Raw genomic sequence first — 21,616 nt, 5'->3', positions numbered from 1 at the left:
CATTTTCATTCTTACTGCAGAACCTGCTCAAATCATAGAGAAAGCTAAGTCAGTTGATGTTACCGAGAAAGACCCGGTCACCCTGGAGTGTGTGGTAGCCGGAACACCAGAACTCAAAGTCAAATGGCTTAAAGATGGGAAGCAAATTGTACCCAGTAGATACTTCTCAATGAGCTTTGAAAACAATGTGGCCAGCTTTAGGATTCAGTCGGTCATGAAACAAGACAGTGGGCAGTACACGTTCAAGGTGGAAAATGACTTCGGAAGCAGTAGCTGCGATGCCTACCTGAGAGTGTTAGGTGTGAACCCCCCCCCCCAGCTACCCTTAAGAATAGCAGACACCTTGTAAACAAGCAGCAGCGTGTTAATGGTGTGTTTTTGCTGTTTGCCTTGGATAGACCAAGATATTCCCCCATCGTTCACCAAAAAGTTAACCAAGATGGATAAAGTTCTGGGCTCTTCTATTCAAATGGAGTGCAAGGTTTCGGGATCACTTCCTATCAGTGCTCAGTGGTTTAAGGATGGAAAAGAAATATCTACGAGTGCAAAATACAGACTCGTATGTCACGAAAACACCGTGTCGCTGGAAGTGAGCCATTTGGAACTAGAAGACACTGCGAATTACACCTGCAAGGTGTCCAATGTGGCGGGAGACGCCGCCTGCAGTGGCATCTTAACCGTGAAAGGTGAGGGCTGCCTTGTCCTCTTCTACTCTTTGGGTACTGCTCTTAACCTTGTATCTTCAGAGGTAAAAGATCTTAGTAATTCTGTTTCTTTTGATGCACATTCATTGAGTTTAAGAAATACTTAATCATTGCCTCTTTTTTGAGTTTTTTTTCTTATATACCCATTAAAAAAAATATTGGGCTGTGACTAAATATGACTCTCTTAAAATCTGTAGAACCACCAAGCTTCCTAGAGAAACCCGAGCGGCAGCAAGCCATACCTGACTCTACAGTGGAATTTAAGGCTGTGTTGAAAGGAACGCCGCCATTCAAAATTAAGTGGCTCAAGGATAGTGTGGAACTTGTCTCAGGACCGAAATGTTTCATTGGCCTAGAGGGGTCAACGAGCTTCTTAAATCTCTACTCAGTGGATGCTTCCAAGACGGGCCAATATACTTGCCAAGTTACCAATGACGTTGGTAGCGACTCTTGCACTACAATGTTGCTTGTGACAGGTGTGCAAGTTTGATTGTCTGATGTTTCTGTCTGACTCGTGCCTCTGTTGTTCCTAGACTCTGTTACAATGCAGCTTTCTAACATGGCTGAGTAATTTTCCCAGACCTTGGTCCTGTGTCTCCCTTTCCTATCTACTACCCAATTGGGCGTCTGTGATTTTTTGGTCTCTTTTCATGATCTCCTTTTTCCTGACTCTTTAGAACCACCGAAGTTTGTAAAGAAATTGGAAGCATCCAAAATAGTAAAAGCCGGTGACTCCACTCGCCTGGAGTGCAAGATCACTGGCTCTCCAGACATCCGAGTTGTGTGGTACAGAAATGAGCATGAACTCACGGCCAGTGACAAGTACCAAATGACGTTCATCGACTCGGTGGCAGTCATACAGATGAACGGCCTCGGGACAGAGGACAGCGGAGATTTTATCCTTGAGGCTCAGAATCCTGCTGGCAGCACCAGCTGCAGCACAAAGGTTATAGTAAAAGGTAGACTCCTCCTTCTGTTCCTCATTAACAGAAACCCATCACCTTCTTCTCCCCTGGGCATCAAGGCCTCTCACGCTTCACTGCTCCCAAGGGGATTTGCCCAAGATAGAGTCATGTCACCCATCGAATGCTATTTCTTGTTAAGATTTGTTTACATTCACTTGGGTGTTTTGACATATTTTTCCTGTAATTCTGATACTGTAATTTTGGCCACCTCAACACATCAGCTAAAATGCACAAACAGAAATGAATGGGAAGTGTTTACATTGATCCTTTGGTTTCAGTCACACTGAAACTATATCAGTATCTCCAGTATAGTCTGCATCATAATGATGTAACATACAGACAATCTAGGTTTTAATATTACATCTTTAAAATGACAGTAATATGTTTCCTCTTTCTCACAAACCAGCTCCTTTGTGTAAAAACCATGACTTTCCTGTGGTGCAAATAGTGCCCGTATGTTCAACAACAGCCTCTTCTCAGCATGCTTTACCATAAAACTCAAGTTTGTCCTGTAAGATGACTGTTAAGAGTAGGAAGGCTCAGATCACCGCCGATCTTGTGATTTCTGGGTGTCTCTGTTGTAAAGTGGAAATGACATTCTTTTTTTTAATTTCTAAAGCCAAAATTCCATACTTCACAGAATTTCCGTTCATTGATACATTTGCTTATTTATAAATTTGGTATCCGTCTTTGTAGTCCATGATAAAGCAGCACATTGACCTTCCCAACTGAGCCCTCTAGGGTGCATCTTGACTCTCCACCTATCTTGCCAAAAAGTGATAGTGCTACCTACATACGATACTATCTTAAACCATGCTTCTAATTGGGGAAAAAACAAAAACAAAAACCTTTTTTTTTTTTTATCTTGGAGGCTATCAAGTAGCCCAACTCATGAGAAATTCTTGTTTTTTTCCAGAACCACCCGTTTTTAGCAGCTTCCCTCCTGTAGTAGAAACCCTTAAGAACACAGAAGTTAGTCTTGAATGCGAGCTTTCAGGAACACCGCCGTTTGAGGTGGTGTGGTTTAAAGACAAGCGCCAACTCCGAAGCAGCAAGAAGTACAAGATCGCGTCTAAGAATTTCCACGCGAGCATTCACATCCTCAACGTGGAATCTACAGACATCGGCGAGTACCACTGCAGAGCCCAGAATGAAGTGGGCACTGACACCTGTGTCTGTGCTATAAAACTAAAAGGTGAGCGTAATTTCTGCGCACAGCAGAAATGCCAGGCATGAGCAAAACGCTCCGTGTGTTCTCTCTTCCCTTGCCCGGAAAGCTTTCTGAGCAATCTCCGTTCATCTTTTCCCGTTCAGAACCACCAAAATTCATTTCCAAGCTGAGCAGCCTCACGGTGGTGGCTGGAGAGCCTGCCGAGCTGCAAGCATCCATAGAAGGCGCCCAGCCTATTTCTGTCCAGTGGCTGAAAGAGAAAGAAGAAGTGGTCAGAGAGAGCGAGAACATTAGAATTTCGTTCGTGGACAATGTGGCGACTCTGCAGTTTGCTAAAGCGGAGCCGGCTAACGCTGGGAAGTACATCTGCCAAGCCAAGAACGACGGTGGAGTGAGGGAGAACATGGCCACACTGACCGTCTTAGGTATGCGGTCCCCGTTAGAACCTGGGGGCGGTCGCTGCAATGACTTCCATGTGATCTCTTTGTTCTGAATTTTCTTCCAGAACCTTATTGAGCTTCACTGTTTGGAAGGCTTAGGAAAAAGACACAGTTGATCTTAAGTGCTCTTTTCTGATTCCTATGGTTCTTACAAAAAAAAAATTAGCTAGCTGTTTTATTTATATGCCTGCCCTGCTTTTCTGTGAGGGTAGCAAATCTCCTGATTATCTTTTATTTCAACACAAACCCACTTGTAGCCTCTCCACTGTTACAAGAAAATTTTGCTTTCAGACTAGTGGTGGTTACGCTGGCAAAAACCTCCAAAGATCAATGCTTGAAGGAAAGATTTGCATGCTCATCGCTGGGGATATTAAATTTCCATCCAGCCATAAGAATGAAAGTGAGGAGAATGTTCGAGATCTCTTCTCTAGCACGTTAGCCCAGAGGGAAATAAAAAACACCGAGTAACTCATTAGCAGAGCCTTCTGCTCTAAAGAATGTCAAGTGCAAATCAAAACACATTATGTGGGGCCCAGTGAGATGGCTCAGTGGGTAAAGGTGCCTGCCACTGTGTCTGAGGGCCTGAGTTCAATCCTTGGACTGCCTTGTCTTCTGACCCCACATACATTCCGTGGCATATACCCCCCAGCAAACACGCAGACGTACTTACAAAATAGTCTCTGTACTATTTTTAAAAACTACATTGTCTGATAAACATTGCCTAGATTGTTTTGGAGTAGACAAATGCCCAAACATCCTTTTAATTATTGCAAATAATTTTATGAGCGCGTAGGATTACAGATCACATTTTAGAGCCGAGAGAGAGAAAATGGAACCGTCAGTGAGAGAAACAGTCATTGCAGTTCAGAGAAGAGATACAAGGAAAGATCCAGGTTTTCAGCGATGCATCTCATGCTTTCTTTCAGAGCCTGCAGTCATCGTAGAGAAGGCAGGCTCCATGACGGTGACTGTGGGAGAAACATGCAGCCTGGAGTGTAAGGTGGCTGGTACTCCCGAGCTCTCTGTGGAGTGGTACAAGGATGGGAAGCTCTTGACCAGTAGCCAAAAGCACAAATTCAGCTTCTACAACAAAATGTCTTCCTTAAAAATTCTCTCGGTTGACAAGGAAGACGCAGGCACCTACACGTTCCAGGTTCAAAACAACGTTGGGAAAAGCAGCTGCACCGCTGTGGTGGATGTATCAGGTCAGTTTGGGCGTTTTCTTCGGCTCCGCTCGTGCCACACTTTCTCTTGTGAGCTTTCCTTCTTTCCATATCTCTTCTGTTGCCTCAAGTCACCACAAGTCATTTCCCTCTCTTCACGCAGACCGAATGGTTCCTCCCTCTTTCACACGGAGACTGAAGGATACCGGTGGGGTCCTGGGCACTTCTTGCGTCTTGGAATGTAAAGTGGCTGGGTCGTCCCCTATCTCCATCGCCTGGTTTCATGAGAAGACTAAGATTGTCAGTGGAGCGAAGTACCAGACGACGTTTTCAGATAACGTCTGCACGTTACAGCTGAACTCTCTGGATTCATCGGATATGGGCAGTTACACGTGCGTGGCTGCCAACGTGGCTGGCTCTGACGAGTGTCGCGCCGCATTGACTGTACAAGGTTAGTGATACACAGTCAAGTTTGTGTGGCATTTATTAAACGTTCCTCTCTGGACATACGTCCAGACTGACACACACCTGAAGGACTCTTATTTTTTTTTTATTCAAAATTGTTAGTAAGGCCAAAGCTGACTGGACCCTTCCATTGTCTTCTGTGTCCGTGTAGAGCCGCCCTCTTTTGTGAGAGAGCCTGAACCACTGGAAGTCCTTCCAGGCAGAAATGTCACCTTCACAAGCGTCATCAGAGGCACCCCTCCATTCAAGGTCGGCTGGTTTAGGGGTGCCAGAGAACTGGTGAAAGGAGACAGGTGCAACATCTATTTTGAGGATACCGTGGCAGAACTGGAATTATTTAATACTGACGTATCTCAGAGTGGAGAGTACACCTGTGTGGTTTCTAATGATGCCGGCCGGGCATCCTGCACTACACATCTCTTTGTGAAAGGTTTGCCAAACACGCTCACTCTCCTTCTTTTGACGCCTAGCATTTTGGTGGCTTTATGGTGTGCCTAACTACAATGCTTTGTCACTTATCAGAGCCAGCCACGTTTGTAAAGAAACTAAGTGACCACTCCGTGGAACCCGGGAAGTCTGTCATTCTGGAGGGTACCTATAGTGGAACACTTCCGATTTCTGTCACCTGGAAAAAAGATGGTATTGGCATAACTCCGTCGGAAAGATGCAGCATCGTCACCACAGAGAAAACATGCATTCTGGAGATCCTGAGCAGCACAAAGGGCGACGCAGGGCGCTACTCCTGTGAGATTGAGAACGAGGCAGGAAGGGATGTTTGCGAAGCTCTGGTGTCTACCTTAGGTGTGTGATCATCCTCTCTTGAGAATTTTGCATTTATCCAATATGCAGGGTGGGTCCTTTGCTCTTGCATCGTTCTGTTTGCTGACTGTGAGCTTTTCTTCTTTAGAACCACCTTATTTTGTTACGGAATTAGAACCTCTGGAGGCATCAGTTGGAGACTCGGCTTCCTTGCAATGCCAAGTAGCTGGGACACCAGAAATTACAGTGTCTTGGTTCAAAGGAGACACCAAGTTAAGGTCAACTCCAGAATACAGGACCTACTTTACAAACAACGTGGCCACACTTGTCTTTAACAAAGTGAGCGTCAATGACGGCGGGGAATACACATGCATGGCAGAAAACAGCATAGGAACGGCTGCCTCTAAGACGGTCCTCAGAATTCAAGGTGACGCTTTGATCTTAGCCACTCAGACATTTCCTCTCCCCTCTCTAACTCCTTTATCTTTATGGGGATTTTTCTCCTTTCATCCATTAATATTAATAACTCAAGTATAACTTGTCTTCCTACAGAACGCCAGCTCCCACCGTCCTTTGCAAGACAATTAAAGGACATTGAGCAAACTGTTGGGTTACCAGTTACGCTCACTTGCCGCCTGAATGGCTCTGCACCCATCCAAGTGTGCTGGTACAGAGACGGGGTGCTTTTAAGAGATGATGAAAATCTACAGATGTCATTCGTGGATAATGTGGCGACGTTAAAAATTTTGCAGACTGACTTGAGCCACTCTGGCCAGTATTCTTGCTCCGCCTCCAATCCACTTGGCACAGCCTCGTCTACTGCTAGACTGACGGCAAGAGGTTTGTTCCCATGCCCATCTTACTCTTTCCCTGCCCTGATTTCTTATTTAATTGTGAAGACAGAAGTAGCCGACAGCCAAAAGGGAAGCAAGGTCTATGTTATTGTATACGCATTGCCTTTTCTTCTCATCTTCCAGAACCTAAGAAATCCCCCTTCTTTGATATCAAGCCGGTATCAATAGATGTCATTGCCGGAGAAAGTGCAGATTTTGAATGTCACGTTACCGGTGCCCAACCGATGCGAATCACTTGGTCAAAAGATAACAAGGAAATCCGGCCTGGAGGAAACTATACTATCACATGTGTGGGGAACACTCCCCATCTGAGGATTCTTAAAGTGGGCAAAGGAGACTCCGGTCAATACACTTGTCAAGCAACCAATGACGTTGGCAAAGACATGTGCTCTGCCCAGCTGAGTGTAAAAGGTACCACTGCATAGTGCTTGCCAAGACTGGTTCTTGACTATGCTTGTGTCATCTTCTTCTGTGTGTCAAATCATGGTTCGTTTGTTTGTCTGTTTTTTTCCTGCTTGTGCCTAACTCAGTTTTAGAGCACTTCCCTTGCCCATGTGAAGCCCTGGGCTAAATCTCTCAGTCATGCCAAAAATAAGAAAGACATTGTGTTTTGCCTGGCTTGTTTCTGGTTTTATGGTCTATGCTTGCCTGGAACTCATAGGAATCCTCCTGTCTTAGTCCCCTGGGAGCTAGGAACATAAGTGTGAGACACCATTTTCAGCTGTCTTAAGTCTTTAAATGTTTGAGTTAAACTAGCAGTTATATTTGAGTTTATGCCTTTGTGTTAGAGGAGCGATAACCGAAGTTATTTGCCCTTGTCTTTAAATTCTTAAGAAGTCTTCTTCCATTGAACTTTGTAAAATATAGTTTCAATTTTTTACTCTCCCTTTTTATCATTTCTTGTTATATAACATCTGGTTTATCGTTACAAAATTTCGATCAAATATATGTGCAATTATATTAGCTGGTATGTTTTATCTGATCTATCCAGACCATACTATGTCAGTCAAATTCTCTGATAAATATCTTAAATCACCTAATAGGAAAGTTTACCATGAAATCATTAGCAAGTTCCTTCTTAATAATGAGTCGATTAACATGTGAACTTTGGGGATTCTCAACTATACGGATAAACTCTTTAACACATAATTATCTGTCACTGACTGTTTCCTTTGGTTTAATAGAACCTCCCAAGTTTGTTAAGAAATTAGACGCTTCGAAAGTCGCAAAGCAGGGAGAATCCATCCAACTGGAGTGTAAGATCAGCGGCTCCCCAGAAATCAAAGTCTCTTGGTTCCGGAATGACAATGAACTTCACGAAAGCTGGAAATACAACATGTCCTTCGTGAATTCTGTGGCACTGCTTACCATCAACGAGGCTAGTGCGGAGGACAGTGGTGACTACATCTGTGAAGCTCATAATGGCGTTGGTGACGCCAGCTGCAGCACAGCCCTGAAAGTTAAAGGTTAGCCCCCTCTTCTGCTCCTCCTTCTCTCCAGTGGGCTCCTTATGATTGGTCTCGAGGTCTCAGGGTGTCCAAATATCCAGACGTGAGCTCAGGCTGGACCTGAGCCTGAGGATTTCTGGTGATTAGATAAAACCCTGCATTCCTCAGGAATCTGTGACGCCAGTCCCCTTCCAGCTCTCTGTTACAGACTTATCTCCAATCTGTAAGGTCCAAAATTTAAAAGCTTACAACTCTTAAAAGTTTATGAATTGTCCTGTGTCAGCGTGTGTCGTCATTATCCACACAGTCTCTCTCAGTGATCTCTTTCCATAGCTAATAGCTCTAGATTCTAGAAACTAGGTATGTGGATGCTGACACCATTTGTCCCCTTTGGTGAGCAGCTGCACTCATTGTTCATCCTCTTTTCTTCCGGTAGCACCTCCTGTTTTTACCCAGAAGCCTCCTCCAGTTGGAGCCCTGAAAGGTTCTGATGTGATCCTCCAGTGTGAAATTTCGGGAACGCCCCCTTTCGAAGTGGTGTGGGTTAAGGACAGAAAGCAAGTTCGAAGCAGCAAGAAATTTAAAATCACCTCCAAAAACTTCGACACGAGTCTTCATATCTTTAGTCTTGAAGCCCCTGACACAGGGGAATATCACTGCAAAGCCACCAACGAGGTGGGAAGTGACACTTGTGTTTGCGCTGTCAAGTTCAAAGGTTTGTACACAGAGAGACACACACACACACAATGTGCCTCTTCCTTTGATCTGTTCCTGCCCAGCTAATATCTAATGTGGCTCTGGTTGAGACTCTTACTTTTTCATTTATCCGTGCATTTCTTTCATCAGAACCACCACGGTTTGTGAAGAAGCTCAGTGACACGTCCACCCTTATCGGGGAGCCTGTGGAACTACAGGCTGTGGTGGAAGGTTTCCAGCCAATTTCTGTCGTCTGGCTGAAAGATAAAGGTGACATCATCAGAGAGAGTGAGAACATTAGGATTTCCTTCGTCGATAACATCGCAACGCTCCAACTGGGAAGTCCAGAAGCATCCCATTCTGGAAAATACGTGTGCCAGATCAAAAATGATGCTGGCATGAGGGACTGTTCGGCAGTCTTGACTGTACTAGGTTAGTAGCAAAGTAGACCTCTGAGAACAAGAGGCGTGAATTGACCTATAATCACTTCCTGAGGACAGGACTCTTATCCAACTCTTGACTGAATGTGAGCTGAATTTGTTCTTAATGTGACACACTTTCTTCTTCCAGAACCAGCCAGAATTGTAGAGAAACCAGAACCCCTGACTGTCACCACTGGAAATCCCTTCACGTTGGAGTGTCTCGTAGCCGGGACTCCAGAACTAAAAGCCAAGTGGTTCAAGGACGGGCGAGAACTCTCCGCAGGCAGCAGACATCACATAACATTCGTGAGGAACCTGGCTTCCCTTAAGATCCCCTCTGCAGAGATGAACGACAAGGGCTTGTATACCTTTGAGGTGGAGAACAGTGTGGGCAAAAGCAGCTGCACCGTCTCTGTCCACATCTCGGGTGAGTATGACAAGGAGGCCGCGATGGTGACAGCGTCTCCCGTAGGGGTGGAAGGAGGAGAAAGCTCCCTGAATGGCAACTCTTCTTCTCTAGATCGCATTGTCCCGCCCTCCTTCGTCCGGAAGCTGAAAGACACCAATGCCACCATCGGCGCCTCTGTTGTTTTGGAGTGCCGAGTGTCCGGCTCGGCCCCAATTTCAGTCGGCTGGTTTCTGGATGGAAGCGAGATCAGTAGTAGTCCCAAGTGTCAGCCCAGCTTTTCGGATAACGTCTGTACTTTGAGTCTGAACTCGCTGGAACCCTCCGACACTGGCACTTACTTGTGTGTGGCTGCCAATGTAGCCGGCCAGGATGAAAGCTCTGCCGTGCTGACTGTCCAAGGTCAGTGGACGAGGACACCCCGCTGCTTCTCTCCCCACTGTCCAGCCTGAACCACCTCTGTGTTCATTTCTCCATCTTTGCTTCCTTTCCTTTAAGTAACAAACACCCCCTTTCTCTTCGTCTTCCTTCCTCCCGGGCTATTTAGAACCGCCATCTTTTGAGCAAACTCCTGATTCTGTGGAAGTTTTGCCTGGAATGAGCCTGACCTTCACCAGTGTCATCAGAGGCACCCCTCCCTTCAAGGTCAAGTGGTTTAAGGGCAGCAGGGAACTGGTGTCAGGGGACGCGTGCACCATTTCTTTGGAAGACTTCGTCACTGAGCTGGAACTGCAGGAGGTGGAGCCACTGCAGAGCGGAGATTATTCTTGCCTCGTGACCAACGATGCCGGCAGCGCTTCTTGCACCACGCACCTCTTTGTGAAAGGTTTGCTCTTTTATCCAGCGCCTTTTCCTTGCTAAAATCTTCCCGATGCAGCATCTGAAGGTACAGCTTTACCCTCATTCTCTCTCCTTATAGAGCCAGCCACTTTTGTGAAGAGATTGACGGACACCAGTGTGGAGACAGGCAGCCCCATCGTTCTGGAGGCGACTTACACCGGCACACCTCCCATCTCCGTGAGCTGGATGAAGAACGAATATGCTCTGGCGCAGGCTCCCAACTGCAGTATTACAACAACAGAAAAGTCCAGCATCCTGGAAATTCTTGAAAGCTCCATAGAGGACTATGCCCAGTACGCTTGCCTCATAGAAAACGAAGCTGGGCAAGATATCTGCGAAGCTCTTGTGTCTGTCTTAGGTGTGTTGACAGTTAGCCCCTCCTCCTGTTGTCTCTTCCTGTGCAGCTTTGTCTTTGAGTTGGTGTGAGCTGATCAATTACCGTTCTTTGTGTCTTAGAACCGCCTTACTTTATCGAACCCCTGGAACATGTGGAAGCAGCTATCGGGGAGCCCACAACTTTACAGTGTAAAGTGGATGGGACCCCGGAAATCAGGATTTCTTGGTATAAAGAACACACAAAGCTACGGTCAGCTCCTGCATATAAGATGCAATTCAAGAACAATGTTGCCTCTTTAGTCATCAACAAGGTGGACCAGAGCGATGTGGGAGAGTACACATGCAAGGCAGAAAACAGTGTGGGGGCCGTTGCTTCTTCCGCTGTGCTGGTTATCAAAGGTGATGATGCTTTTGCTTGAAAAGTCTTGCAGCGTATCGATAGATTAGCTTTAATCAGAACTTTCTGAGGATACAAATAAGCTGTAGGTGTTTTCTCTCTTACAAATAAGGATTGTCTGCTATTCCTTTCTAGAGCGCAAACTCCCACCTACGTTTGTGAGAAAACTGAAAGACGTCCACGAGACTCTGGGCTTCCCGGTCGCCTTTGAGTGCCGGGTCAATGGCTCGGAACCTCTTCAGGTGTCTTGGTACAAGGATGGCGTACTTTTAAAAGATGATTCTAATTTGCAGATGTCTTTTGTGCATCATGTGGCCACTCTGCAGATTTTGCAGACTGACCAGAGCCACGTTGGTCAGTACAATTGCTCAGCTTCCAACCCTCTTGGGACCGCTTCATCAAGCGCCAAGCTCTTCCTCTCAGGTGAGCTGAGTTACTCACGGTCCCGCCCTCTCGGTTGCTGAGTCACTCACAGTACCGCCCTCTCGGTTACAACACAGCTTCACTCCCTTGGGCCACCAAGATGGGTGCCCTTTGGTTTCTATCTCTGATTTTGGGGCAGGGAAAGTGACATCATCATGCCACTCTTCCTTCTTTCCAGAGCACGAAGTGCCTCCCTTCTTTGATTTGAAGCCAGTGTCGGTAGAGCTGGCTCTTGGGGAAAGTGGCTCTTTTAAATGTCATGTCACTGGGACCGCGCCAATCAAAATCACCTGGGCCAAGGACAACCGTGAGATTCGCCCTGGGGGCAACTACAAGATGACCCTGGTTGAAAACACTGCCACGCTGACCGTGCTCAAAGTAGCCAAAGGTGATGCAGGGCAGTATACCTGCTACGCAAGCAACATTGCGGGAAAGGACTCTTGTTCTGCTCAGCTGGGTGTCCAAGGTACTCCTTAGAGTGAAGTGCAGAAATCTCTTTCATGTTTTCCGTGTCTTAAAATATAGGTGGCTGATATGCATGAAGACTGTATATAGATAGGACCAAAGTCACATAATTACACGTGATCAAATGAGGCTAGAGGTACGGCTCCATGGGATAGTGCTTGCCTGGTATGCGCAAGGCCGTGCTGTGTTAGATCCTTAATACCATATGACAGAAAGATGGAGAAAAAGAAGGGAAGAAAGAAGAAGTGGAGGGAGGAAGGAACAGAGGGGTCACAAATGAATCCAAGATCTTCTAAGTGGGAAAATACCTTGAATTTGTTTTCAAAATAGAAAATTAGAAAAATACTAACTGGAAAAATTTATTTCCAAATTCTGCAAATAGAGATTAAGGAGAAAAATGAACAAAAAAAATTCCCTAGAATAATAAGAAAAGCCTAGCTTGGAAAAAAGTTATCACAGGGCAAAAAATAAATTAATTACTTCAAATGACCTATTTTTAGTAGTGCTTAGTAAATTAGTGAATTCATTACCCTCTAAAACATAGCACCACTCCAAACTATCAAGTCCTTCCCAGAAAATCAGGTCGACTGTGAGGTGAGCTTCTTTTCTTCCACCAACTATGCTTAATGAAAGCAGAAGTCAGGGGACTTGGTGTTAGCCAGGCTTGCCATCTGGACCAGGGCTTCCCAAGTTCTTAGCATCTTGTTCAAAAAATGGAAGAAGCACACACAATTAGCAGAGTATCAAGGAGTTTCGTTTGAAGGTCCTGCAAAAGTGCATGCTTGATACTCTGCAAGATAACAGCGGCGGTGAGTGGGATTGACCCAGGAGCTTCCTGGTCACTGCCTAGGGCTCCCACCTTTGAGTCTAGGAAAACAAAGAGCTGGTTGCTAGGTCTGGGGTGTGCATAGTTTTGTTGTGATTGACAGTCATGGGTGTAAGCCCTAACTCACTGTTCATGTCCTTCCCAAGATACATCTAATTACAATCATATACGTGTAAGCCTAAGATGATAAATAAGAGAGTTCCCCTAAAAGTCCATTTTGAGGACAGTTTGCTTTCGTGCCCATGTAGGCTGAACTGACCCACTGCCTCTGGTTCCAGGACATGTATCAGGGACTTTGGGTCACAAAAGGAAGATTTATTTCAGAGTTGATAAGGAGCAATAGGTCAAAGTCACTGTGGCTTTATTTGGGGAGGGATGAACCTGCAGTTTGATGTAGGTAAAGTCTCAGGTTGCAAAGTACATTGTTGAGGAAGTGGTATATGTGGAGCTTAGGTCAAACAGGACTCCAGATCTCTAAGGTACCCTTAAATGTGCCTGCCTCCTAAGATGTAAATGCCATAACACCCAATGTTATGAAAGAATTATGGTGCATTTCACAAATGTTCATCTAAAACTATAGGTTTACCTCCGCAGACTGCTATCTAACCAGATTTAGGCTTACTGAAGCAGTAGTTGATAAATACCTTAAAATTCAGAATAGTGTCCAAGACCTTTTTGTACCATGAGACAACTAACCATTCACCTCCTGAGCCTGAAAGTTTGGTCAGTGAAGAAAACATTGCTCTTTCATCCAAAGGAAATGATGGGAGTTGAAGTGATATCTACTGAAGGCAAACAAGAGATTATTGTAGTTTGCAATATTAAGATATATGATCGCTTTTGCTCTGGCTGTATACAGTCCATAATGAATGTCTCTGAAGCCATAGCTTCCCACTGACTCACATGCAGGCAGGATAACCCCAGTCCTTCCTGCCTGCAATCCCCAGGGGGCGTCTGTGATGTGGCCTGTGAGCTCGGCTGTAGAAAAATGATTCTGTTTCTGGGAGGCAGGTGTGTAATCAAGAGAGAGGCCTTCTTTCTCTAGCCACAGTTGGGTAATGGGGTTCACAAAACATAAACTTCTTTAGGGTATGTAGGCATCACTTAGCTACCCTTCACTAAACTGCATCCGATGAATTTGTCTCCTGTAGATGAAGTCCATGCTGAAAGAGATTTCTTTATTTACCCCATCTTGTAATACATCTGTCTTTCCTGTCCCTTGCCTTGTGCCTTCCCTTTTGGCTCCCTAGAACCACCCAGGTTCATTAAGAAGCTAGACCCATCACGAATCGTGAAGCAAGATGAGTTTACCAGATACGAATGCAAAATAGGTGGGTCTCCAGAAATCAAGGTTTTGTGGTATAAGGACGAGGTTGAAATTCAAGAAAGCAGCAAGTTCAGAATGTCGTTCGAGGACTCGGTGGCGGTGCTGGAGATGCACGGTCTCAGTGTGGAAGACAGCGGGGATTACACTTGCGAGGCTCGCAATGCAGCAGGGAGCGCCAGCAGCAGCACCTCCCTGAAGGTTAAAGGTCAGGCTTTGCCCCACCTCTGCCCTGTATGTCAGCTCCTCTTTTTGTTCAATGTGTTTCAGTCTTTCTTCTCCCATAATGTTTTAAAGTTGTTTAAGAATCCAATTTTTAGAAAAATGGGAGAGATATTTTTCTCCCTTTCTCCAATGGGGTAGAAAGCTAATTCTTCCCCTTGTCTAAACACAAAGTCCATCCTAACGGACTTTCTTTTCCCCCTCAATTCCAGAACCACCCGTGTTCCGCAAGAAGCCTTTTCCTGTCGAGACCCTCAAAGGAGCTGACGTTCACCTGGAATGCGAGCTGCAGGGCACACCTCCCTTTCAAGTTTCTTGGCACAAAGACAAGAGAGAACTCAGGAGTGGGAAGAAGTACAAGATCATGTCTGAGAACTTGCTCACAAGCATCCACATCCTGAACGTAGACACAGCTGACATCGGGGAGTACCACTGCAGAGCCACCAATGATGTTGGGAGTGACACTTGCATTGGCTCCATCACTCTGAAAGGTACAGAGTCACTTCCTTCTCTTCTGCTTACCGTTAATGCTGCACCCCACATTGCTGTTGATTGTTTAACACTAACTATCTTTTCTATCTAAATCCTTCCATGTTTGGTCTACTTCCTTCATCTAACTCAAACTAAATAGCCCCCCAAAATAGTGATGTGTCTTCCTTGGACTTTAGACTCTATTCAGCCTCTTTTGGATACAGACTCTATGGCAGTGATTCTCAACCTGTGGGTCATGACCCCTATTGGGGTGGGGGGGGGTCAAAGGACCCTTTCACAGGGGTCATCTAAGACAATCTGAAAACACAAATATTCACATTCTGATTCATAACTTTAGAAAAATTACAGTTATAAAGTAGCAACAAAAATAATTTTGTGGTTGGAGGGTCACCACAACATGAACTGTTAAAGGGTCCCAGCACTTAGGAGGCTGAGGATCACTGTTTTAAGGGGTTCTCAGTCCCATTGCTTCTTTTTTACAAAATGAAATGCTACGTTATCACGGGAGTGATGGGGGAAATGCTACCAGTCCCGTAGATGTTGAAGCCCGTCTTCCTGTCTGTTTCTCCTCAGCGGCACCACGGTTTGTGAAGAAGCTCAGTGACATTTCCACCATCGTTGGCAAAGAAGTCCAGCTGCAGGCAACAGTTGAAGGCGCTGAGCCCATTTCAGTGGCGTGGTTCAAGGACAAAGGGGAAATTGTTAGAGAAAGCGACAACGTATGGATTTCTTATTCCGAAAACATTGCAACCCTACAGTTTTCCAGAGCAGAACCAGCCAATGCTGGGAAATACACCTGTCAGATCAGAAACGATGCAGGCATGCAGGAGTGCCACGCCACGCTGTCTGTTCTCGGTGAGTCCATAGGGTGTCCTGAAGAACACAGGGCGTGCATGCAGGTCTATCGTTCCCTTAGTTATTTTTTAATTCTGTTTTACTTTAAATTATGCTGTGATATCCAACTATTTCAGAGCCTGCAGCAATCGTGGAAAAGCCAGAATCCGTTAAGGTCACTGCAGGAGACACCTGTACCTTGGAGTGTACAGTGTCCGGAACGCCTGAACTCAGTACCAAGTGGCTGAAAGATGGAAAGGAACTCACGAGTGACAGCAAATACAAGATAAGCTTCTTCAACAAAGTCTCAGGCCTGAAAATCATCAACGTGGCGCCTGGTGACAGCGGGATATACAGCTTTGAGGTGCAAAATCCTGTGGGCAAAGACAGCTGCACGGTCTCAATTCAAGTTTCAGGTTGGTTGGCCTGTTCATTCGCCTTGATAGCAGTGAAGACCCCAACTGTCCTAAAGAGAGAAGCTCCATCCTTCCCAGTATAGCACGAGTCTTAACATCCTCAGGTGCAGCAGGGTCAGAGGCAGCAGACATGCACAAATAGAAGAAAACCATACTCAAAGTTACATTCCTTTCTTTGGGAAGAATCCCTAGGAAGTTAGCTCACACATTCTCCAGGCTTTATGTTGCGTAACCCCATGGCGAACACCTAGAGAATCTTTCCAAAGAGCCAGATAGATCGAGCCATATTTCATCAAAAGAACAATTCTCTCTTTGGGTCCTTTAATAACTGACACCCCTTGCTGTGTTTGCTTTTTCTCCTATCCAGATCGAATTATCCCTCCTTCGTTCACAAGGAAACTGAAGGAGACGAACGGTCTGTCCGGTTCCTCCGTTGTGATGGAGTGCAAAGTCTACGGGTCACCCCCGATCTCCGTTGTGTGGTTCCATGATGGGAACGAGATCAGCAGTGGCCGGAAATACCAGACCACACTGACAGACAACACGTGTGCCCTCACTGTGAACATGCTGGAAGAATCCGACGCTGGCGCCTACACGTGCATAGCGACCAATGTGGCCGGCTCTGATGAATGTAGTGCCCCTCTGACAGTGAGAGGTCGGTTCAAATCACAGCAATGTTCAAAACACAGCCATAGGCAACCGCGTTGCACAGAGGACTTAGCCGTTGAAGGTCGCAGATACTAACCATTTACCAATTTGTATTTTTTTTTCTTTTTTTTTTATAGAGCCACCATCTTTTGTTCAGAAACCTGACCCCATGGATGTCTTAACCGGCAGTAATGTCACCTTCACAAGCATTGTGAAAGGGACACCTCCCTTCAGTGTGAGCTGGTTCAAAGGGAGCAGCGAGCTTGTGCCTGGGGCCAGGTGCAATGTGTCTCTGCAGGACTCAGTGGCAGAACTGGAGTTGTTTGACGTGGACACATCCCAAAGTGGAGAGTATACTTGTATAGTTAGTAACGAGGCTGGCAGGGCTTCCTGTACAACACATCTCTTCGTAAAAGGTGTGCTTGCTGTTATGTTTAAACAGTTAAATGGCACATAGCAGTCAGATGCGCTGTGCCTTTGTGTGTGTTTGTGTGTATTTGATTTTGTTTTATCAATTTGTTCACACCAGCTCCAGCCATATTTGTGAAGAGACTCAATGATTACAGTATAGAGAAAGGCAAGCCCCTGATCCTCGAAGGGACCTTCTCTGGGACTCCTCCCATCTCTGTGACGTGGAAGAAAAATGGTATAAATGTCACTCCTTCCCAACGGTGTAATATCACCACCACCGAAAAGTCCGCCATCCTAGAGATTCTGAGCAGCACTGTGGACGACGCGGGCCAATACAACTGCTACATTGAAAACGTTTCTGGCAAGGATTCCTGCTCTGCCCAGATCCTGATCCTAGGTTCGTGGTTATTGCACTCAGAGCCTCACACCCAGCCAGTGGTCCTGACCTGTCCTTCATGGATGTTTATGTCTTTTGCTGCAGAACCACCCTATTTTGTCAGGCAGTTGGAGCCTGTGAAGGTGACAGTCGGCGATTCTGCCTCTTTGCAATGCCAGCTTGGCGGGACGCCGGAAATCGGGGTCTCCTGGTATAAAGGCGACACAAAGCTGAGGCCCACTGCCACCTGCAAAATGCATTTCAAGAACAACGTGGCTACGCTGGTTTTCACCCAGGTTGACAGCAGCGACAGCGGAGAATATATCTGCAGGGCTGAGAACAGCGTGGGAGACGTATCTTCATCAACTTTCCTGACTGTTCAAGGTGACAATGATGTTTTCAAAGCAGATGGATATGTGTTTCTTTTAAAACACTTAAAATGCTCAACAAGGGCCTTCTTTAGGGGGAAATAGAGATGCTGCTTTGGGGCTTAAGTAATTCCAATTTGCATTTCCTCGGGTGATTGTTTTTCTGAGGATCTTACTATATATCTCCTACTGGATGAAACTCGCTAGGTAGACCAAGTTGGATGGGTTGATCTTGAACCCATGGATCATCCTCCTACCTTTGCCTCCTGAGTTCTGAGATTATAGGTGTGTGTACTGCCACACCTGGCTACACTTTTTCTACATTCTTTGAATGTATGGAGTCAGTAAAATGTTGACAAATAGAAAGATCATGCTACCATTTACCTCTTTAAATCTTAAAGGAATATAAGCGGTTCATATTTTTAAATTCACTCCATGCCTGTCTCATTCAGCTTGCTAGGAGACAGTTTAATAGGCAGGAGGTTCTGCCGGGTGACAGAGTTAGACCTCTGGTTGATCAGCATCTTGTTGGTTTACAGGTTTTGTTGCTTTGTTTTGTTCCATGCCTTCTACTATACAAAGTTCTCTAAAAACTCACATGTCCTTTTCCATCTCCAAGTTAATTTGAGAGCCGTCAACGCTCCCTTGAATCTCTAGAGAGATTCCTGTACGTTTGCAGGATGCCTATAACTAAATTTAAGATAAGGAGCTGTGTTCATTGCTTTAATCCTGTTCCTGCAGAGCAAAAGCTTCCGCCGTCATTTTCTCGGCAACTGAGAGATGTGCAGGAAACCGTGGGGTTGCCAGTGGTTTTTGAATGCGCCATAAATGGATCAGAGCCCATTTCCGTGTCTTGGTTCAAAGACGGCAAACCACTGAAAGACAGCCCAAATATGCAAACATCCTTTTTAGACAACATCGCCACTCTGAACATCTTTAAAACAGACAGGAGTCTTGCAGGCCAGTACTCTTGCACTGCCACAAATCCCGTGGGCTCTGCTTCATCTGGTGCCAAACTCATTCTCACAGGTTCGTTGGTTCCTGGACCTATGTTTCTGTAACTGAAATGTTTGTAATTCGATACAAAATTTGAAAGGAAACATTGTTGTTTCTTCAATGGGCGTGGCCTAAGTCTAGAACCCGGAGTGAAACCTTCTCCTTGTAATATCTCCTTAGAGGGGAAGAATCCACCCTTCTTCGATATTCCTCTGACCCCCGTGGATGCTGTGGTAGGAGAAAGCGCAGACTTGGAGTGCCATGTGACAGGAACACAGCCCATCAAAGTCAGCTGGGCCAAGGACAACAGAGAGATTCGAAGTGGTGGGAACTACCAGATCAGTTATCTGGAAAACAGTGCACACCTGACCATCGTCAAAGTGGACAAAGGCGACTCTGGACAGTACACCTGCCATGCTGTGAACGAAGTGGGAAAGGACTCCTGCACAGCCCAGCTTAACATCAAAGGTAGAGTTGATTTAGCGTGGGCTCCAGCAGAGCGCCGTCACTTGTGAGCATAACCGACCACCATTAGCTGCACTGGGCTTATTGTGGTAGATTCTTGGGAAGCAGCTGAAAGCAACATGAAAATGTTTAAGGGGGTAGGTCTGCAGAAAGAAAAACTGATGTCATTTAATCCATATTTCCTAAAAGTTGATAAGTTCTCTTCAACCCTAAGACTGGGTCTTCCTTCTTACAAATGTCTGGTCCTGTCATTGCCTGTGAACCAGCCATCCTGTCAGAAAACAGCTGAGAACTAGCTGTACTCAGGAGCATGAATTGTTATGCTGGATTTGACTAATTTTCCCTGATGTTTAGCTAAATACAGGGCTCCCCTCCCGTGACAGCCTCACGGTAATAACTTAATCTCTGTATTCCTTTCATTTCTCTTGTTAATTTCTTACAGAGCGCCTAATCCCGCCAAGTTTCACTAAAAAACTCTCTGAGACAGTGGAAGAGACCGAAGGGAATTCATTCAAACTGGAAGGGCGCGTGGCAGGTTCCCAGCCTATAACTGTTGCTTGGTACAAAAATAATGTAGAGATCCATCCGACTTCCAACTGTGAGATCACGTTCAAGAACAACGCACTGTTGCTTCAAGTCAAGAGAGCAAGCATGGCCGACGCAGGCTTATACACCTGCAAGGCAACAAACGATGCAGGCTCTGCGCTGTGCACATCTTCCATTGTCATCAAAGGTGAGTTGTTCTCCCAGCCCTGGCCTTGGTGCTTTTCTTCACACACCTCCATGCATGTATCGTCTGGGATCTGGGCTCAGTGTAGAGCCGCCAACAAAAACGTGCATTGTTGGATGAGTTGTCACCATTCCGTATGTGTTTGCTCAAAACATATGATCCGTAATTTTATTATATGACCCCAGGTAGAGTCCATTATTTACTTAATAAATGGACTCCAGTGTCATATTTCTAAGTCATGTTCCCAACCTTGCTGAAGTAGCTAGGACTCAAAGCCGTAACATGTGTGCACAAGGGCCAGGGGTTTTGATGAAAAGCATTTGAAAAGTTTTTTTTTTTTTGGTATATACACTTAATTATTTATTTATCAAATATTCAATCTCATGTTTATGATATCTGTATATAATATAGTCTGTATCTGCCTTGAGGTATTATATAAAATACAAGTGGAAAGTTTTTGAAAACTGTTACATTGACTTTGCTTGCTCCCAGCTGCAATCAGAAACATTTCCCTTTGTCTGTAGAGAATCACTGTTTAGTATATACTACTCTTATCTTCTGCTCTAAAATTAAACTATAACACCAGACAAAATGGTAAGATATGCTCAAAAAGCCAGTGTTTGGGTAGAATCTTATATATTATAAAAGGTAAACACAAGGCTATTATTTTAGGAAAGGAAGACTTTTGCATTATTTCAAACCTTTCCTATCAGACTTCCTAACTATAATGGCTTCAACCAGACAGTAAGTTTACAGGCCAGCATAATTATTGCACAAACCACCTTCCCAGAAAAGCGCAGAATGGTTGCTGTTGGGGAGGTGGCTGGCCACCTCTGAATACATGGGCGAGCCAAGACCTTTAGTAGGCTGCTTGTGTGAATAGGCTAATAGTTCTCAGTTGTCTTAGCTATGAATCCAGATTTTATCATTTATCTGATAGAACGGAAATGAATCTGGTTTCAGTACCTGTGCTGAAATGAAAAGTGATTTATTCTCATGATGCTTTGTCATTGAGTAGATACTTGCTACGGAATTCGGAGGCTATTTTTCTGTAGAGGCTTATTGAAGTAGTGATACAGGAAGTTGTAATCATGAATGTAGCCTTATTTTATCTAGGTCTCAGAAACACTGAACTATTAGAGCTGTGTTAAGACATCATATCACACGTGTCCATCTTGTCATGATATCATATCACACACGTCCATTTTGTCATGACATCACATCACACAAGCCCATTTTGTCATGACATCACATCACACATGTCCATTTTTGTCATGACATCACATCACACATGTTGAGTTTGTCATGACATCATGTCACACGTGTCCATTTTGTCATGGCATCACATCACATGTATCCGTTTTGTCATGACATCATGTCACACACACCCATTTTGTCATGGCATCATGTCGCAGTGTCCATTTTGTCATGATATCACATCACACATGTCCATTTTCTTATGACATTACACATGTCCCGTTTGTCATGACATCACATCACACATGTCCATTTTGTCATGACATCACACCACCCACGCCCATTTTGTCATGCCAT

The 21,616-nt window shown here is 45.2% G+C and overlaps 1 protein-coding gene across 2 annotated transcripts in view; it reads left to right on the top strand.

The window, feature by feature from the left end:
- Ttn (titin) overlaps nucleotides 1–21,616 on the top strand; it is a 270,353-nt gene that overhangs the window by 76,036 nt on the left and 172,701 nt on the right. For both annotated transcript variants that reach the window (XM_013345840.2, XM_013345841.1), the window contains 34 exons: nucleotides 21–299; nucleotides 399–686; nucleotides 902–1,180; nucleotides 1,382–1,663; nucleotides 2,586–2,864; nucleotides 2,984–3,265; nucleotides 4,207–4,485; nucleotides 4,607–4,894; nucleotides 5,060–5,338; nucleotides 5,431–5,709; nucleotides 5,816–6,094; nucleotides 6,220–6,507; nucleotides 6,645–6,932; nucleotides 7,706–7,987; nucleotides 8,406–8,684; nucleotides 8,816–9,097; nucleotides 9,236–9,514; nucleotides 9,608–9,895; nucleotides 10,041–10,319; nucleotides 10,413–10,691; nucleotides 10,790–11,068; nucleotides 11,202–11,489; nucleotides 11,668–11,955; nucleotides 14,031–14,312; nucleotides 14,539–14,817; nucleotides 15,392–15,673; nucleotides 15,790–16,068; nucleotides 16,436–16,723; nucleotides 16,854–17,132; nucleotides 17,246–17,524; nucleotides 17,609–17,887; nucleotides 18,613–18,900; nucleotides 19,048–19,335; nucleotides 19,775–20,065. In XM_013345840.2, coding sequence (XP_013201294.1) covers nucleotides 21–299; nucleotides 399–686; nucleotides 902–1,180; nucleotides 1,382–1,663; nucleotides 2,586–2,864; nucleotides 2,984–3,265; nucleotides 4,207–4,485; nucleotides 4,607–4,894; nucleotides 5,060–5,338; nucleotides 5,431–5,709; nucleotides 5,816–6,094; nucleotides 6,220–6,507; nucleotides 6,645–6,932; nucleotides 7,706–7,987; nucleotides 8,406–8,684; nucleotides 8,816–9,097; nucleotides 9,236–9,514; nucleotides 9,608–9,895; nucleotides 10,041–10,319; nucleotides 10,413–10,691; nucleotides 10,790–11,068; nucleotides 11,202–11,489; nucleotides 11,668–11,955; nucleotides 14,031–14,312; nucleotides 14,539–14,817; nucleotides 15,392–15,673; nucleotides 15,790–16,068; nucleotides 16,436–16,723; nucleotides 16,854–17,132; nucleotides 17,246–17,524; nucleotides 17,609–17,887; nucleotides 18,613–18,900; nucleotides 19,048–19,335; nucleotides 19,775–20,065 — 9,606 coding nt within the window. The remainder of the gene's footprint in view (nucleotides 1–20; nucleotides 300–398; nucleotides 687–901; nucleotides 1,181–1,381; nucleotides 1,664–2,585; nucleotides 2,865–2,983; nucleotides 3,266–4,206; nucleotides 4,486–4,606; nucleotides 4,895–5,059; nucleotides 5,339–5,430; nucleotides 5,710–5,815; nucleotides 6,095–6,219; nucleotides 6,508–6,644; nucleotides 6,933–7,705; nucleotides 7,988–8,405; nucleotides 8,685–8,815; nucleotides 9,098–9,235; nucleotides 9,515–9,607; nucleotides 9,896–10,040; nucleotides 10,320–10,412; nucleotides 10,692–10,789; nucleotides 11,069–11,201; nucleotides 11,490–11,667; nucleotides 11,956–14,030; nucleotides 14,313–14,538; nucleotides 14,818–15,391; nucleotides 15,674–15,789; nucleotides 16,069–16,435; nucleotides 16,724–16,853; nucleotides 17,133–17,245; nucleotides 17,525–17,608; nucleotides 17,888–18,612; nucleotides 18,901–19,047; nucleotides 19,336–19,774; nucleotides 20,066–21,616) is intronic.

Source organism: Microtus ochrogaster, chromosome 4 (genome assembly GCF_000317375.1).
Source record: "Microtus ochrogaster isolate Prairie Vole_2 chromosome 4, MicOch1.0, whole genome shotgun sequence".
NCBI classification, from domain to species: Eukaryota; Metazoa; Chordata; class Mammalia; order Rodentia; family Cricetidae; genus Microtus; species Microtus ochrogaster.
Note: the sequence above shows the minus strand (reverse complement) of the source record. Positions and strands in the feature narration are given on the sequence as shown.